The 20,021-nt window shown below is 38.0% G+C and overlaps 1 protein-coding gene across 2 annotated transcripts in view; it reads left to right on the forward strand.

Moving 5' to 3' along the window:
• Nucleotides 1-20,021, forward strand: part of TRPM6 (transient receptor potential cation channel subfamily M member 6) — a 163,862-nt gene that overhangs the window by 121,955 nt on the left and 21,886 nt on the right. For both annotated transcript variants that reach the window (XM_069476382.1, XM_069476383.1), the window contains 6 exons: nt 1,122-2,269; nt 2,452-2,564; nt 8,003-8,126; nt 11,030-11,121; nt 13,101-13,159; nt 16,736-16,761. In XM_069476382.1, coding sequence (XP_069332483.1) covers nt 1,122-2,269; nt 2,452-2,564; nt 8,003-8,126; nt 11,030-11,121; nt 13,101-13,159; nt 16,736-16,761 — 1,562 coding nt within the window. The remainder of the gene's footprint in view (nt 1-1,121; nt 2,270-2,451; nt 2,565-8,002; nt 8,127-11,029; nt 11,122-13,100; nt 13,160-16,735; nt 16,762-20,021) is intronic.

The following is a 20,021-nucleotide window of genomic DNA, read 5'->3' on the forward strand; positions in this document are numbered from 1 at the left end:
TTACATTTAGGCCGGGCACGGTGGCTCACGCCTGTAATCCTAGCACTCTGGGAGGCCGAGGCGGGTGGATCGCTCGAGGTCAGGAGTTTGAGACCAGCCTGAGCAAGAGCGAGACCCCTTCTCTACTAAAAATAGAAAGAAATGATCTGGCCAACTAAAAATATACATAGAAAAAAATTAGCCGGGCATGGTGGCGCATGCCTGTAGTCCCAGCTACTGGGGAGGCTGAGGCAGTAGGATTGCTTAAGCCCAGGAGTTTGAGGTTGCTGTGAGCTAGGCTGACGCCATGGCACTCACTCTAGCCCGGGCAACAGAGCAAGACTCTGTCAAAAAAAAAAAAAAAAAAAAAGATTGTTACATTTAATTCCACTTATAGTTTATTTTTTAAATTTAAAATTTTAAATTATTATGGGTACATAATAGTTGTAATTTATTTTTGCCCTTGCATAACTGAAGATGTGTTTTGTTGCTTATACATGAATCAATAGTTGGGTATCATAATCTTGGGGTAAAGTATTCAAAATCATTTTAAAAATTTGCTCCAGGCTGAATATAGGTCTTTTGAAATGGATTCTGTTTGGAATTTGGGAAGCCTATTTGAAGTGTAGAGTTGGAGTTTTTTTTTTTAAAGACCTATAATTTTTTTTCTTAATTACATATTTGATCATTAATTCTGTTCCTGTCATTCTAGTTGCTTCCTCAGGATCTCCTTTTCCCATTACAATAGTGAAATGTTTGCCAATAGGAGGTATTCAAGTGTTTGTCATGTAAATAAATAAATATATTAATGAATAGCAATGGGATGATTGATCAGATGATTGAAGGAATAAGTAGCAGGAAGCTAGAAATGTGGTTTGGATATCTTAGAAGGAAATAAAGGGCTAGAAATGTAGATTTGTAATTTTTCCTCTGTGGGGTAATAGTGAGAGTTATAGGAGTGGAGCACATCACCTGGGCTGAGAATATATATTGGAGAGAGAAGAAGGCAGAAGACAGGCCTAACTCAGGGAAGCAGCCCAGTCTGAGGAGCCGCCTAAGGATAGAAACAGGGCAGGAGAGAGCAAGGCAAATCCCCACCGACTTAACGTGCTTATTGCTTTTCTCTCTCCCTTCACTCTTAGGGTTACAGAGATGTACTTCCAGCTGAAAGAAATGAATGAAAAAGTGTCTTTTATAAAGGACTCCTTAATGTCTTTGGACAGCCAGGTGGGACACCTGCAGGACCTCTCTGCCCTGACTGTGGATACCCTAAAAGTCCTGTCTGCTGTTGACACCTTGCAAGAAGATGAGTCTCTCCTGGCCAACAGAAAACACTCTACTTGCAGAAAACTTCCCCACAGCTGGAGCAATATCATCTTTGCAGAGGTTCTAGGCAGCATGGAGATGTCTGGGAAGAAGAAATACCAGTATTATAGCATGCCCCCTTCTTTGCTGAGGAGCCAGGCCAGAGGCCAGTATCCCCTAAGAGTGCAGAGGGGGGCCTTTCCTGAGACTACAGATAGTCAGAGAGAGGCACTGAATGTAAGAGATGACCAGGAAGAGCAAGAAACAGAAAATAGGAGAGTTGCTTTTGGGGTGTCTCCTAATAGGCAAGCACACTCAAAGTATGGCCAATTTCTCCCTGTCCCTTCTAGTCTAAAGCATGTTCCTTTTTCTGTAGAAACTATTTTGCCTCTGTCCAGACCATCTGTGGAAGGAGGTCCAGATGTGCTGGCAGCTGAACAGGTCATGCACAGCGAGGTTCCTGTTCACCTGACTTGGCAGAGCCCCGTTGTCGCAGACCAGGCATCAGTGGCTGAGCCCGTGGAGCAGCACCAGCCGATCACTCAGATACCAGCCAAGCCAGGCAAGGCGGAGCAAGTTCTACCCACTTTGAGTTGCACCCCTGCACCCCTGACAGTGACTTCCCTTCCTTCCCAAGTCAAGAGCATGCGGACTGGAGGTGGATATGTGAACTGGGCATTTTCAGAAGGTGATGAAACTGGTGTGTTTAGCATCAAGAAAAAATGGCAAACCTGCTTGCCCTCCACTTGCAGCAGTGACTTCACTCAGAGTGAACAATGCCAGTCGCAGAGCCAGGGCAGCTCCCTGTCTGATAGTTCTTCAGCAAGACTGGCCCCGAGTAGTGACTGCTCAAAGGTGGGACCGTGGCTCCAGCTAAACACATCCTTTTGGATCAATTCTCTCCGCAGAGACAGGCCTTTCACTAGGAGTCATAGCTTTAGATTCCACAAGGAGGAGAAATTGATGAAGAGCTCTAAGATGAAAAGTAAGGAGTAAACATTTTTTTTTAAAAAACAGTATTAAATTCTTTTCATTGCTACCATTTTTTTTTTATCTATGACTCTTACCTGTATTCAAATTCTTCCCATTCTCTCAGCTTTTTCTGTAAAACAAAGTGGGCCTCCCATCCTGTCATAAACTTTCTCATGTAGACCATTTCCCTTACAGATCTTTCAAGATCCTCAGAAATAGGGCAGTCAGCTTGGATCACAGCAAAGATGCTAGCCAAAGACAAGAGATTGTCAAAGAAAAGGAGGAATACACAAGGACTACAAGTGCCAGTAAGTGTATGCTATTCCTTTAGGTTTTGGGCAAATTAATGGATTAATGAATTATGGAGGGAATGGGTTGGTTATCATGAGATTGGATCTGTTATAAAAGCCAGGGGCCTATCATAGCTTCATTTCTCTTTATTGTAAACTGCCGCCTACACAAAATAGCATTCTACAGGAAGGAGTGAAGATATAAGTTTGAGTCATTAAAGTGGATATTCTGCACTTTGTTTATCTACTCACTTGCTGAAGGACATTTGGATTGTTTTCAGTTTTTGGATATTCCAGAAAAAGCTGTTATGAACATTTGTGTACAAATCTTTTTTTGTGGACCTGTGTTTTAATTTTTATTTGGTAAATACTTAGGAGCAGAATGTCAGAGTTATGGGGTAAATGGTTTTTTAAATTTCTGAAGAAACTTCCAAACTGATTTCCAAAGTGATTGTAACATTTTATACGCCCACCAGTAGTCTATGAGCAGTTCAGCTGTTCCACATTCTCTGTATCTTAGCCTGCTTTGTGTTGCTATAACAGAATGCCTGAGACTAGATAGTTAATAAAGAAAAGAAATTAATAACATTTCTTACAGCTCTGGATGCTGGGAAGTCCAACACAGAGGGGCTACCTCTGGTGAGAGCTTTCTTGCTGGTGGGGACTCTCTGCATAGTCCCAAGGTGGTGCAGGGTGTCCCTTGGCAAGGGAGCTCGTGAAAGCAGCCAAACTAGCTTTTATAACAGACTCTCTGTCTTGATAACTAAGCCACTCCTTCAATAACCCATTAGTCCATTAATCCACGCATGAATTAATCCATTCAAGAGGCAGAGGCCTCATGGCCCAATCACCTCTTAAAGGCCCACCTCTTCATATGTTACACGGGGGTTTAAGTTTCAGCATCCGTTTTGGAGAGGACAAACATTCAAACCATAGCGCTCACTAATCCAGTATACTCAGTCTTTTTAATTTTAGTCGTATTAGTGGGTGTGTAGTGGTAGCTCATGGTGGTTTCATTTGCATTTCTATAGTGACTAATGCTGCTAGACATCTTTCATGTGTTTATTTGCCATCTGTACAGCCACACATCACTGACCGATGGGGATACTTTCTGAGAAATGCTTTTTTGTCATTGTGTGAAGATCATAAGAGTGTCCTTACAGAAACCTAGGTGGTATAGCCTACTGCACACCTGGGCTATATGTTATAGATTGCTCCTAGGATACAGACCTATACAGCAGCGGTCCCCAACCTTTTTGGCACTAGAGACTGGTTTCATGAAAGACAGTTTTTCTAGGAACCAGGGCTGGGAGGATGGTTCGAGATGATTCAGATGCATTGCATTTATTATTCAGTCAAACCTTTTTGCTAATGATAATCTGTATTTGCAGCCGCTCCTCAGCGCTAGCGTGACTGCCTCAGCTCCACCTCAGATCATCAGGCATTAGATTCTCATAAGGAGCACCAGCCTAGACCCCTCGCATGCACAGTTCACAGTAGGGTTTGAGCTCTTATGAGAATCTAATGCCACCACTGATCTGACAGGAGGTGGAGCTCAGGCGGTGATGCGAGCAATGGGGAGCAGCTGTAAATACAGATGAAGCTTTGCTTGCTGGCCTGCTGCTCACCTCCTGCTGTGCGGCCTGGTTCCTAACAGGTAACAGACCCAGGGGTGGGGACTGCAACTGTATAGCACATTACTATACCAAACACTGTAGGCCAGTATAACACAATGGCAAGTATTTGTGTATATAAACATAGAAAAAGTATGGTAAAAATACTGTATAAAAGATAAAAAATGGTACACCTGTATAGGGCACTTACTATGAATGGAGCTTGCAGGACTGGAAGTTGCTCTGGGTGAGTCAGTGAGTGAGTGATGAGTGAATGTGAAGGCCTAAGATATTACTGACACTAATATCGACTTTATAAACACTGTACACTTAGGTTTTACTAAATTTATACAAAATAAAATAATTATGCTACAATATTATGGCAGCTATGACATCACTAAGTGATAGGAATTTTTCAGCTCCATTATAACCTTGTGGGACCACCATTGTATATGTGGTCTGTCATTGACTGAAGCATTGTTATGTGGCACATGACTGTATCTTTTTTAGTGACATGTTCTGATATTTTGCTCATTTAAAAAATTGGGTTGTTGTCTTATTATAAAGTTGTAAGAATTTTTAATATATTCTAGATATAAGTCCTGTCTTGGATAGATGTTTTTGCAAGTATTTTCTCTCAGTGGCATGCCTTTTCATTTTCATAAATTTTCTTTGAAGCATATAAATTTTTTATTTTGATGAAGTAAAATGTTTTCTTTCTTTTATAGTCTTTGCTTTTGTATCACATTTAAATTTTTTTTGCCAAAACCAAGGTCACTAAGATTATCTCTTGTGTTTTCTTCTAGGAGTTTTATAGTTTTAGTTCTTACATTTAGATCTAGAATCTATTTTGAGATAATTTTTGTATATGGTAATAGGGAAAAACTGAGCTCCCTCTTTTCCTCCATGCATTCCTCCCTCTCTCTTTCATGAATATTAATACCAAAATTTTCTATTGTTTTTTGGTAAAAAGATATTTCTTTCCTATTGAGTTGCCTTGACATCTTTCTCAAAAATTAACTGTGTAGATCTATAACATATATGGATCAATTTCTGTCTATCATGGCAATATTATGCTATCTTGAATACAATAACTTTATAATAAGTCTTGAAATCATATATTACAGGTCCAAATTTTTTTTTCTTTTTCAAGAAGTTGTATAGCTATTTTATGTTCTTTGCATTTATTTCCATGTAAATTCCAAATCAACTTGTCAATTTTTACAGAGAAGCCTGCTAGGATTGTGAATGGAATTGCCATAAATCTATATGTCAATTTGGGGAAAGTTCACATCTTAACAATAATGAGTCTTCTGAATCATGAACATGTTATATCTCTCTATTTAGATCTTCTTCAATTTCTCAGTCATGTTTTATAGTTTGCAATGTACAAGTCTTAAAAATCTTTTGTTAAGTGTATCCCTGAGTATTTCATATTTTCAAATTTTATTATAACTGTCATTATTTAACAATTTTGATTTCTGATTATTTGTTTGTGGTATACAGGAATATATTTTTATATTGGTCTTGTATTCTATAACCTTGCTAAAAGTACTTGTTTAAGTAGGTTTTTTGTAGCTTCTTTAGAATTTTCTATATTAATGATCATGCTGTTTATAGATACAGTTTTAGTTCTTCCTTTCCAATATGGATGTGTTTTATTTCTTTTTCTTTCCTAATTGCACTGGCTAGAACCTCTACTACAATATTGGATAGAAGTGGTAAAAGCAAATTTTCTTTCCTTGTATCTGCTTTTGGGGGAAAGCATTTAGTCTTTTACCATTAAGTGTGATGTTAGCTGTAGGTTTTTATGTAGATGCCCTTTATCAGGTTGAAAAACTTTTCTTCTATTCCTAGTTGTCAGAGAATTTTTATCATTAATGGATGACGGCATTTGTCAAATGCTTTTTCTGCAACTAGATTATTAGATGGCTCTCCATTTGATTGTGTTAATATGATGAATTAATTGATTTTGTTATGTTAGAATTAGTTTTGAATATTGAATCAATTTTTCTGAGATGAACCCCACTTGGCCATAATGTATTATTTTTTAATATATTGCATTCATTTTGCTAAAACATTGATAAGATGTTTTTGCATTTGTATTCTTGAGGGATATTTGTCTTTAGTTCACTTTTATTGTAATATCTTTGTCTGGTTTTAGTATTAGGGTGATTCTGGGTTTATTGATAAGTTGGAAAGTGTCCCCACTTCTTCAGTTTTCTGGGTGAATTTGTAAGAAATTGATATTATTTCAATCTGGAATATTCAGTAGCATTGAACAATGAAACCATCTTTGTGGAAAGATTTTAACTACAAATAACTACAAATCAATTTCTGAAATAGATATAGTTTTAGTCAGGTTGTCTAATTTTTCTTGAATGAGCTTTGCTTATTTGTGTATTCTAAGGAATTTAAATTGTTGAATTTATTGGCATAATGTTCTTTATAGTCTCTTATCCTCCTATTATCTGTGAGATCTGTAGTGACATCACTCCTTTCATTCCTAACATTTTAAATTTGTGCTTTCTTTTTGTTTCGTGATTGGTCTGGCTACAGGTTTGTCTATTTTTTTGATCATCTCAAAGAACCAGCTCTTGGTTTCATTGATTTTTCTCTGATTTCTATTTCATGGATTTCCCCTCTTATTTTTATTATTTTCTTTATTCTATTTACTTTGGCTTTAACTTGCTCTTTTCTTTCTAGTTTGTTAAGGTAGGAACTTTGCTCATTGATTTGAGGCTTTCTTTTCTGATATAGGCATTTAGTGCTATAAAATTCCGTGTAAGCATGGTTTTAGCTCTATCCTACAAATTTTGGTATGCTGTTTTCATTTTCATTCAGTGAATCTTTTTATACATTGTTAGAAAGTCTTAGATCTGAATTAGCAATTCTGCATGAATTCACCTTTCACGGTCTGAATACCCTGCTTCACTTTTCCATTTTGCACTTATTTTTCCAAATAATAATCTGGACACATTTTAAAAAATACTTCAGCCTTCTTTTTAGAATGAGAAACAGAAGTGAAGAGACAAATATCGAGACAATTATGTAAAACTACTTTGCAGGGGAGAGATTTAGCTCAATAAGGAAAGCTGTTCTTTCAGGGAAAATGCCATGACTTGCTGGAATCCCGTGAAATATGCATTTAAGTAGATTTAGTTTTGGAATAGTTCAAATGGCTAGAGTTCAACTAGAAATTGCAACTGAGCTCAAGTACTCAACTTGCATTTGTTTAGTGCTTTGTAGTTACCCATTTATCCTATTTGTTCCATACTTGGGAAATACATAGGGCAGCCATATTATTGGCTATCTTTTATTTTAGTGATGAAGGGGATGGAAGTTAGAGACATTAAATGATTTGCCCAAGTTCACATAACTTCTAAGTGACAGAGTTAGAATTTCAAAACCAGTTCTTTGGCTCCAAGCCCTATGATTTTTTACTCCATACTAGTGGTTCTCAAAATATGATCTCCTATCAGCAACGTGAGCATTACTTGGGAACTTAGTAGAGATTCAGATTCTCCCTCCTTCTAGACTTACTGCATCAGAGATCCTGGGGGTGAGACCCAGTGATTTGTGGTTTACCCCAGCACCCTAGCCCTGATGCACACTCGAGTTTGAGAACCCCTGCTCCACACCCTGGTTCTTAACCACAACTGCAAAGAGAAATCACATGGGTGCCTGTGTCCTGCCAGCCTGGGTGTCAAAACTTCTCAGGTGATTCTAATATGCAGCTAGTGTATTAACAACCACGCTCCTCACCGTGGTGCCTCTATTAATGTGACTCAAAATGCTTTTGGATTCATGTGACTGTGTTCTAACAAGTGTGTTTCTCTCCAGATCATAACAATCAATGCCTGCTGTCAAAGTGACCAATTAAATCCAGAGCCAGGAGAAAATAATATCTCAGAAGAAGAGGAGTGCAACAAGAATTGGCTTACGGGGTCCAAATTTAGTCAGATAAGTATGTAACAGTTTACAGTTCTAGAACACAAAAAACCTGGTAGAGTTTTCTCAGGGTAAGCTTTTTAGGCCATTAAAAGACTCCTGGTCTTTCAGGTGGAAATGAGGGAAAGAGGTGGTGGAATACTCTCCTAGGAAAACAGCTCTTTTCTCTTTTTAATTTTTATGAACAAAATTTCATTTGTTTAAAGGAATCCAGAAAAGAGAAATTAAGATTTAGATTGTCTCTTATACTCACACCTGTTGTACCTGACTCAGAGTGTTTCTCCCAGAGGGCATTCATCTAGCCTGGTTTACAGGGTAGGAGATTGTCTAATGTTATAAATTCTTAAAGTACATGTGACACTGCTATGGACCCTTACACAGAATTCAGTGGTTTGAGTTAAAGTTGGTTATTTAATATTGCACACCTGTGGTGTTTATTCTGTGGGCAAGTATCCTTTAAGCTTACTAATGGTATTTGTAGAGCAAAGAAGACAGATGAACCAGCTGGGAATGAAGGCCATGAGCTAGGCGTGGAATGTGCAGTAAGTCAGGACAGGTAGGATGAGGGCAGAGTATGAACAGAAAAGACAGCAATGATCAAAATTTTCAACTTCTTGCATTAGAGACCTTTATCAATTTTTAAACAGAAAGACTATGTGATTAAGGCGTCATAAAGATTTAAAATCATCTAAAATACTAAACTTAAGAGTACAAATTAGAAGCCGGGCGCGGTGGCTCACGCCTGTAATCCTAGCACTCTGGGAGGCTGAGGCAGGAGGATTGCTCAAGGTCAGGAGTTTGAGACCAGCCTGAGCAAGAGCGAGACCCCGTCTCTACTAAAAATAGAAAGAAATTAGGCAAACAACTAAAAATAGAAAAAATTAGCCAGGTATGGTGGTACATGCCTGTAGTCCCAGCTACTCGGGAGGCTGAGGCAGGAGGATTGCTTAAGCCCAGGATTTTGAGGTTGCTGTGAGCTAGGCTGATGCCACGACACTCTAGCCTGGGCAACAGAGTGAGACTCTGTCTCCAAAAAAAAAAAAAAAAAAAAAATTAAAAAAAATAAAGAAAAAAAAAGAGTGCAAATTAGAAATTGCATTGAAATTTATGCTACTGTGTTTCTTTAAAATCCTGCTTGCTTCTTATGGTGAGTGATTCTCAAAAAGTAGTGGTTTTGTACCCCACCCTGCCTTCCTCACGGGACATTTGCCTATTGGGAGATATTTTTGGTTGTCACAACTAAAGTGGGCGGGAAGTGCTCTTGGCATCTAGTGAGTAGAGCCAGAGATGCTGCTAACATCCTACAACGCGTGGGTCAGCCCCCATGACAAGGAGTTATCCAACTCAAAATGTCAGTGCTAAGATAGAGAAATTCTGATTTATGTCTAAAAAGTACTCTGTTAAATCACTGAGGAATCAAATAGACTCTAAGCTGAAAGAGATATTAGAAATTAAATTATTCAGAATCCTCTCAATTTATAGATATGGCTCCAGAGCTTACTTGCCTTGCCTTAAATCACACAGTTTACTAGCAACAATAAATTTGAGTAGATCAAATCCCACACCTAAAGACATGATTCTGGGACCAATTATAAATATATTCATTTTATTTATAAACGTCATGTGTTTATGTTATATATAGATCTCATGTATTCTATTTTTTTTATAAATAGTATAATCCATATTTAGGTAATTATATGTCATTCTTCCTAAATTATGTAAATTCTTTCCAATAAATTTCAAACAGAGAAAGATGCATGTGGCAGGAGGTTTCTGGGAAAGAACCTGGTGAGGTCACATGAGCAGAGAGGGAGGTAAGGCTGGGGAACTAGACTGAGTGCCCGGCCAATCTGAGTGGGTGACGAGGCCCGTAGTCTTTCTCAAACCACATCCAGGATTGAGAAGCTCGTTTTTCAGAAACATGTCTGAGCTAAGAATTCATTTAAAAAGAATTTAAAAAAATGAAAGTTTGGGGAAAGGGAGATGCCCTGTCAGGTAGCTCTTTTTAAACACAAAAAGTAAGGTCCCCAGGAAATTATCTATGAAAAGGGAAAGTATATATTTAGCTTTTCCTATAGGTCTTTTATTTTAATTATAATACTGTGCTATCATTTAAATCATATTCATCATAATTTTATGATATTCCAAGACTACAAGGAATATCATATATGAAAATTTTATGATTTTTAGGTAAGTTTTTTCTTACACTTCTTGTATACTATTTTTTTTTTTCTAGCACAAAATCATTGGGGGAAAAACACTACTATTATCACCTGCATTTATTCAGGAGTCTTAATAACTATTATTCTCAGAATTCATCTAACCAAGTATTTATTAAATAATTGCTATTTACCTACTATCTGCAGTAAGTACCAGGTTAAAAGAAAAATAGCAATAGTGAGCCTCATCATCCTTTTAAAGAAAAGGCTAAAAATTAAACCTATTTGATGACATTCCTTTCTATCTTTCTTTTGTTGTTGTTGCTTTTAAGTAGCCTACTATGATGCTTGATGCAGTTGCTAAGGAAGGAGTCCTAACAATTTGGAACTAAAATTTTATGTATTTTAAAGAAAGTCTGGGCTATAGTATACAGGAGAAGGTAAATACAAACACATTACTAAAGGTGTTGTTTTATAAGAGAACAAATTATGCATCATTAATTCTTGACTTTGACAGAGAAGTATAAGTTGTAATAAATGTAAAAGTATAGAAGGATAGAAATAGAATATGTAGCTTTCAACCTCTTGAGGAAAAAAAAAAGGATAAAGGAAACTTGATAAAACTTGCTAAAAACAGAAAGAGAAAACTATATCCAAGTTTAAATGAATGTACTGTGTTCAGATTTTTCTATTTGGGAACTGTGATTTGAATGTAACACATTTTCATGTATTTTCTAATTTTTTCTTCCTTTTTTACAAGATCTGGAACATTATTTATACCAGAAAATGAAAACGAAAGAAATTGATCAACAGGCTATACAAGTCAGTGATTACCTGAAGCAGTCTCAAGAGGTAAAAATATTTTGAAAGTTAAAAAAAAAAAAAAAATTCTAGCATGCAATACTTTTCTTGACCTTTATGGCCCTTAATTGACTTCTACTTTTTAATCAGTATTCACTTTAGTCTTTGTTTTGAAGTTGGATCCCTGCTCAATCTTTTTTTTTTTTAGCATCTTCATATTATTCTTTCTTTGTTATTCTTTATGAAATTTACCTTTTCTACCCAATAATTTATCCTGGGAATGGTCAGCATGAGAGAGAAAGATTTCAGAAATTTTAGAAACTGTTTTCAAATATATAAAAGTTGTCACGTGGAAGGAAAAATAAGGTATTTTCTACACACTTTTAAAGAGGTAGATCTAGAATCAACACATAGAAGCTATGGGGAGACAGATTTCAGCCCAATCTGAGGAGAAATTTTTAGCAATTGGAGCTTTCCAAGCATGGACTGGTTTATTTCTGGAAGGAGTGAGTCCCTTGCTAGTGTGGTTAGTCAAGCATAGGCTGAACAAGCCTCTTTGCAGACATGACAGAGGGGATGCAAGCATTGTGGGGTAAAGGACCCTCCGTGCTTCTCCAACGCTGAGATTCTCTGATTTTGCCGTCTGTTTTTCTTACCATCTACAAATATTTGCCTTGTTTTAGTACAATAGCCCCCAACCTTTTCGGCACCAGGAACCTATTTCATGAAAGACAATTTTTCCATGGATGGTGGTGGGGGGGGGATGGTTTTGGGATGATTCAGGTGCATTAAATTTATTGTGCACTCAACTCTCTCTGCTAATGATAATCTGTATTTGCAGCTGCTCCCCAGCACTAGCATCACCACCTCAGCTCCACCTTAGATCGCTGGGCATTATTACATTCTCGTAAGGAGCCCACAACCTAGATCCCTCACATGCCCAGTTTACAAGAGGGTTTGTGCTCTTATGAGAATTTAATGCCTGCCGCTGATCTGACAGGATGAGGAGCTCAGGCGGCGATGTGAGCAATGGGGAGCGGCTAAAAACACAGATGAAGCTTCTCTTGCTGGCCCGCTGCTCGCCTCCTGCTGTGTGGCCCAGTTCCTAACCAGCCATGGACGGGGTACTGGTCTACGGCCCAGGGCTTGGGGACCACAGTTTTATTCCATGTGGGAAGTGTGACTAGTTAGAGTAACCCAAGAAATCTAATTTTGAGTCTTCTTTGAATACATATTAACTGTTTGAACTTGGGAACTGTAGAAACGCGACTTGTATGAATATGTACTGAGAACCTTAGATGTTCTTTTAGGAATGGTATCTGTGAAAGGTTTTGAGAAGAAAATATAAGACTGTTTGAGGGTAATTGGAGGCAAGGACCTGAGCTTAAATTCTGGCTCTGCCACCTCCTATGTTTCAATGCTATATACATCAATTAACCTATGAGCATCACTAGCTATATCTCTAAAACGGGGCTAATGTCAACCTTAAGAGATTACTGATAGTGGACATAAAAATAACACCTATGCAATGCCTAGAGTAATGCCTGAAATGTATTAGTTCTCAAGAAATATTAGTTGAATTTAAATAGGAAATAGAATAAGGTAAATTCAAGGTTTAAATAATCATTGTCACCTGAAACGATAATCTACTGACGATAGGACGTCATGATGTGATGATCTATGTTGTCTGTCAATTTGTACCTTCATTCTTTCTTTTGAGTCATTACCTGATTTTGTACATTTAGTCCTATTCCTGTAAAAACTTTCATATATTACATTTTCTCCTCGATGTCCTCATAAAAGTAATTTCATTCTGTTCAAGTCCATTGACACATTGAGTTACTCTGATATTGTTTTGACATTCTGCATCTTTCTAGCTTGGGTTTAGTATGTTTATTAAAAGAGAAATATTAAGCTAGAGGAAGGAAAAAGAATTGTCCTCCAAGGAGTGTATTTTGTAAACACGTTACTGGAAAATTGGGGTGGGAGTATGTTGGCTGCACGTCTGATGGCCTTTCTCTCCTGCTCAGGACCTGAGTGAAGACTCTTCGTGGAGTTCCCGGAGCACAGACCTCAATAGGAACTTCCTGTGAGTATTTCGAACTGTCTCTCTTGAAGAGTCTTTGGCTTCTGCTTTCTTTTTTTTTTTTTTTTTTTTTTTTTAATTTCAGCTTATTATGGGGGTACAAAAGTTCAGGTTACATACGTTGCCCATGTACCACCTGTCCCCCCGAGTCAGAACTCCAGGCGTGTCCATTCCCCAGACAGTGCGCTTTGCACTCATCATGTAGGTATACACCCATCCCCTCCTCGCACCCCCCCCTCCCCGAGTCAGCACCTTCAAGCGTGACCATTCCCCAGACGGTGCGCAATGCACTCATCATGTAGGCATACGCCCATCCCCTCCCTCCACCCCCCCACCTCAGTCTTATATCCGATTGGTATCATTCCCAAATGTGCATTTAGGTGATGGTCAGGGAAACCAATTTTCTGGTGAGTACATGTGATGCTTGTTTTTCCATTCTTGGGATACTTCACTTAATATAATGGGTTCCAACTCTCTCTAGGAGAACCAAAGAGATGTCGTATCACTGTTATTTCTTATGGCTGAGTAATACTCCATGGTATACATATACCATAATTTACTAATCCATTCATGAATTGATGGGCATTTGGGTTGTTTCCACATCTTTGCGATTGTGAATTGTGCTGCTATAAACATTCGAGTACAGGTGTCTTTGTCATAGAATGACTTATGTTCCTTTGGGTAGATGCCCAATAATGGGATTGCTGGATCGAATGGTAGGTCTATTTGAATCTGTTTAAGGTATCTCCATAATGCTTTCCACAGGGGTTGCACTAGTTTGCAGTCCCACCAGCAGTGTATGCGTGTTCCTGTCTCTCCTCATCCATGCCAACGGCTTCTGCTTTTTGACCTAATTAGGAACAAAGATTTAATTTGGTCAGGAAAGGAGGAAAAAAGCACACATTTTGTTAGCGAGAATGAAAATAATTTCTTCTCCAAGTTTTTCTGTTTTTGGCAATAAGGTATCACTCGAGTGCCTTTTAAGAATATAATGAAATACATACTTCTATAGCAGATTAAACATTCTTCTTTTCAGTGTCAAAAAACCAGCACATGGAATAATGATTTATCATATCTTTTTGGGTAGATAAGATTGTAAATTTGCATTAAAGAGTAGAAATCTATCTTCCCTAAAGAAATGGACTGAGCACCTGATTATGTTTATTTTTTAGTTTTAAAAACAATTCTTTTTTTCCCTCAATTCTTTCCTTTTAGCTTATGAAGCTGATCTTTCTTATTTTTGGTTTCTCAGTAATATCCTAATAGTCAAAGCAGTAACTCTGAGAAGTATTGAGACAGAGAAGGAAAGGAAGACAGGATGGAGAGAGAGAGAGAGATGATAGAAAACTCACAGGGTTATATACTTGAGTATCCTCCTGGAATTTTATTTATTCAGAGAAATAAAATCTGAAAACCAACCAAACAAAGATTTGAAACAATCTTGTTTTGTTTGTAGTGTTTTCTGGACTTTTGTAGTTATATCAACAAATTGACTCTCCATATAACTATTGGGGCTAGAATTTAAAACCATCTACTCTATGGAAGGGCCAGTTGCTACCGGGCAGGTAGAAAGTGACTTTCAGTTTGCAGTTAGCTCAGTTAAAGATGGCCTTTCTCTGGAGCTTTCATGGTCTCCATGTGAGTCTGCCTCCAGACTTAAAGGACACATGACTTTCTTCTCCCAAAAGTTTAGTAGTTTGTGCTCATGCAGAGCAGTGGTTTATTGCAGCATGAAATTAAACAATAATTGTAATTGTACTTTCTCCCCTAAAGACCTTCAAGGGTGGAGATATTCTTTGAATGCACTTATTCAGACTTGCCTGTGGCCACTTGTGCACTTGAGCAGGGCAAGTAACAATTAAAAGAGAGCTAATTTCAGCCTGTGAACATTTAGGGGCCACGTGGGCTAATGAAACTGATTTGTAGGCTTGTCCAGAGACATTCATAGACTCATTTGTAGGCATCTACTTTGCATAGTTCAGGAACCCGTTAGTTTAATTGATCCAGAACAACACAAATACGTTAAATTTTATATATGTTGTGTGATCACATAGCTAATTAAATAAAATACAACTGTTTTTCAATTAGCTTAGGGCAAACACAGTAAATGACTTACATTCATATCTGGTGTTCATTTTTCTATGAAAATACTTGTAGGGTTATAAACTTCTCTATTGATAATGATAGGGATCAGATATAATGGATACTTTACTTTCAATATATATACAGTCCTGCATCCCTTCATGACGAGGATACTTTCTGAGAAATGTGTCATTAGGGGATTTCATCATTGTGTGACCATCACCTAGGGTACTTATACAAACCTAGATAATATAGCCTACTCCATACCTAGGCTATATGGTATGGCCTATTGCCCCTAGGCTAGAAACCCGTACAGCATGTTACTGTACTGAATACTGGGCAATTAAAGCATAATGGTAAGTATTTGTGTATCTAAACATGTCTAAATATAGAAAAGGTACAGTAAAAATACAGAAAAGGTACAGTAAATATACAGTATAAAAGATAAAAAATGGTGCGCCTGTGTAGGGCACTTACTGGAAATGGAAGTTCCGGACCGAAAGTACCTCTGGTTGAGTCAGTGAGTGGTGAGTGAATGTGAAGGTCTAGACATTACTGTACACCGCTGCACACTTCATAAACACTGTACACTTAGGCTACACTAAATTTATAGAAACATATTTTTCTTTCTTCAATAATAAATTAACCTTAGCTTGCTGTAACTTTTTTACTTTATAAACTTTTTAATTTTAGTTTTTTGACTCTTTTGTAATACCACTTAGCTTAAAACACAAACACATAGTATAGCTATACAAAAATATTTTCCTTCTTTCCATCCTTAATTTTTTTTTTTTACTTTTTAAGGTTTTTTGTTAAAAACTAAGACACATACACACACGTTAGCCTAAGCTTACACAGGGTCAGGATCATCAATATCACTGTCTTCCACCTCCACATGTTGTCCCACTGGAAGGTCTTCAGGGGCAATAACATCCATGGAGCTGTCATCTCCTGTGATAACAATGCCTTCTTCTGGAATCCCTCCTGAAGGAACTGCCTGAGGATGTTTTTACGGCTAACTTTTTTTATTTTTAAGAAGTAGAAGTATATCCTAAAATAATGATTAAAAGTATAGCGTAGTAAATAAATACATAAACTAAGAACATAGTCATATATTATCATTATCAGGTATTATATACTGTACATAATTGTATGTGCTAGACTCTATGTGCCTGGCAGTGCAGTAGATTTATTTACACCAGCATCACCACAGACACATGAGCAATGCACTGTGTTGTAACGTCATGATGGCTATAACGTCACTAGGCATAGGAATTTTTCAGCTCTATTTTAACCTTATGAGACCCTAGTCATATATGCAGTCTTTTGACCAAAATGTCATTATGTGATGAATGACTGTATATATATTTTATTTATATGTGTGTGTATATATAATATATACGCTGTGTTGTTACTATTTCAAATGCTTTTTCCTGCTTTTGAACATTGACAGATTTAAAGCAGCATTATCTAAATGGCTTCATTTTTTTCAAACAGGTTGAGAAGTTCAAATGGAATTGACAGTAAGTTTTTATATTTAAATATTTTATTTTTATTTTTTCATCTTATTAATGGTGAGGTTCACTGTCCTGAGATTTTTGTAGTTCTTATAATTGTATTTATGATTTTTGTCTACTATGCAATGTAGGAAGTTCAGGAGAAAAATAGAACAGTGAGTATCTTTCTACAGACAAATCAAGACTGATGTCTGATTTAAAAATTTTTGAATGACCTGTTTTTGCTTGTGATTTTCCCATTTTTCTCTGGGGGTGAGAGTGTGATCACTGAGGTCATTTCAACTATTCAACAACTCTGTCACTTTTTTACATGTTGCTCATTAAGAGCCATTCATAAGATTGTGTATAGGTGCCTTTTCCTGTATGGTTTCAGTAGGACCCTATTCCCAAATGGCTAAACAGGACTAGGTCACGTGAGACAGCTCTGTGGTAAAGCCACTCTTCATAGCTGCTCTCAAACTTTACCATAATCTATGAGCTCCTTTCCACATTCTTGATGTAGAGTAGGCACCTTCATCTTCTACGGTCTTGTTCTTGTTTTCTCAAGTTTTCAGTACTTCTTTTGTTGTTGATTTCTGTTCCCTAACCTACTACCAAATTTAAGTCATTTTCTTTTTTCTTTTCCTCTCCTCTCTTCTCCTCTCCTCTCCTCTCCTCTCCTCTCCTCTCTTCTTTTTTCTTTTCTTTTCTTTTTTTGAGACAGAGTCTTGGTCTGTTGCTCCAGCTAGAGTGCAATGACATGTCATCACAGCTCACAGCAACCTCAAACTCCTGGGCTCGAGCAATCCTCCTGCCTCAGCCTCCCAAGTAGCTGGGACAGCAGGCAGGCACCGTCATGCCTAATGTTTCTATTTTTAGTAGAGACTGGGTCTCGCCCTTGCTCAGGCTGGTCTCGAACTCCTGACCTCAAGCAATCCTCCCACCTGGCCTGGATTACAGGCGTAAGCCACCAGGCCTGGCCTTAAGTCATTTTCTATACAAAAGAAAAAATAGTCCTTTTTTGGATTTAGCTAGCATTCAACTGCCACTCCTATCCACCATCTCTAAATTAGTTGAAAAAGTGATAACACTTGATCTTCAGCCCATGGTGTCTGTCCCTGTCAATCTCTTGAAACTCCACTCCAATTGTTAAGTCACTTGACCTCTTTTTAGTCCTCAGTGAACTTGTGGCATTTGATGTTGACCACTTTTCCTGCTTGGTACTGTCTCCTTTCTGTTTCCTTGAGGCTGTGCTTCTCTGGGTGTCCTATGTGGTTGTTGACTTGCTTTTGATCTTTCTCATAGCCTCTTCTTCCTTCACCCAAGCTGGAAATATTAGTCATTTACAATCTTCTTCCCCCCGCCCACCCCACATCGCTCTTAGCTATCAGTCTTGCTTTCTAACTCCATCCTACACTCGCATCTTTAAAGTTGTCTGTGTTCTATCCCACTGCTCCACTTTTAAAACTGCCAACATTTATTTTCCTAAATAAAAGGTGTATACTTTCATTTTCCTTTGAGTTTGTGTTAGCATTCTGGTTGGTTTCTTTACCTTTAAACTTTCCTGTGTTCCTATCAGAATTATGAATGATAAATCTTCACTTGTGTAAAAGTCTGCAATGGCTCCCTATTGCCTAAGGATGGACTGCAAACCCCTGAAATTTTTTCAGTGCTCATGACAACCTGATCCTAATTCAAATTTCCAGGCTCAAATCCATGATCTCTTTCATTTATTATTTCTGCCTTGCAGAAGTAAGTGGTCAATCGCTTATTATGACCTCTATGTAGGGGTCTAAAAGGAATCTCAAACAAAATGTTCCAACACTCTCTTCCTTCATCTTAGGAAATGGCAATGCTATCCTTCCAGTTTCTGAGGCTAAAGTCTTGCAGTCATACTTGCCCCCCAATTTTTCACATCCCCATATCCCGTCCATTATTAATCATTACAAATATATCAAGAATCTGATCACTTCGCTACTTCCACAAACACCGTATTTTAAGTTGCCATCACCTCTTCCTTGGATTATGGTATGGCCTCCCAACTATTGCTCTCCAATAGTCTAGTTCCAGACAGCAGCTGGAATAATCCTTTTAAACCGAAAGTCGAACCAAGTCACTCTGCTCAAATTGCATTCCATCTCACTTTGTAAAAGCAAAGTCCAAGGCCCTGCACAATGGCTCATGCCTGTAATCCTAACACTTTGGGAGGCCAAGGCGGGAGGATAGCTTGAGGTTAGAAGTTCGAGACCAGCCTGAGCAAGGGCGAGACCCCGTCTCTACTAAAAACAGAAAACAATTACCTGGGTGTGGTGCCATGCACCTGTAGTCCCAGCTACTTAGGAGGCTGAGGCAGGATTGTTTGAGCCTAGGAGTTTGAGGCTGGTGTGAGCTAGGCTGACGCCACCTCTAGCCCAGATGACAGAGTCTCAAAAAACACAAAAGCAAAGTCCAAACACAGTTTACAGGTTCTGTTCTGCTTCCCTGCAACTCTCCCACTTCATTCGGTACACTACACTCTGGCCACACTCTCTTCCTTAAATGAGGCAAGCATGGGCCTGACTCAGGGTGTTTCTACTTGCCGTTACTTCTGCTTGGAATACTCTTCCTTTATCCATATACCTCACCCACTCTCTTCCTTTAGGCTGTGATCAAATTTCATCCTATCAGAGAGGCCTTGCCTAACCACCCTGTATAAAATAGCAACTTCCCTGTTCCCCACACTTTCTAACCTTACCTTGATGTATATAAGACACACATACTATACTATATATACTATACATTTACTTGTTTATTTATTTTCTATTTCCCTTTACTAGAATGTAGCCAGAGACCTTATCTGTTTTGATTATTGCTTTCTCTTGAGCATAGCCCAGTGCCCAGCATACAGTAGGTGCTTAATAAATATGTGTTGAATTAATATGAATGAGGTCTCACAGCTCCTTAAATGGTGAAGCCAGGATTGGAATTTAGCTTTGTTAGACTCAGATGACCACACCATTTAAGTATTTCATACTGTGTGTTTATGAAGGTCCCACCTTCCAGACGGAATTAGTGTATTCCATAATCCTTATATACCTCTATTACATATATTACTTAACAAACTGTATTGTGATTATATGTCTTTTGTAGTATATTTTCTTTCTTTGTTGCATGGGAACCACATCTTATTGACATCTCTCATGCCTAGGGTGAACAATAGTAGGAGCTAAATACTTTTTCCTTTTATTGGATGAATTCATAAAGGAGGAGCCTTTTCTGCTGATCTTACTTTTTCCTAGTCCTCCCCA

The sequence above is a fragment of the Eulemur rufifrons genome, chromosome 7, assembly GCF_041146395.1.
Source record: "Eulemur rufifrons isolate Redbay chromosome 7, OSU_ERuf_1, whole genome shotgun sequence".
Taxonomy (NCBI): Eukaryota; Metazoa; Chordata; class Mammalia; order Primates; family Lemuridae; genus Eulemur; species Eulemur rufifrons.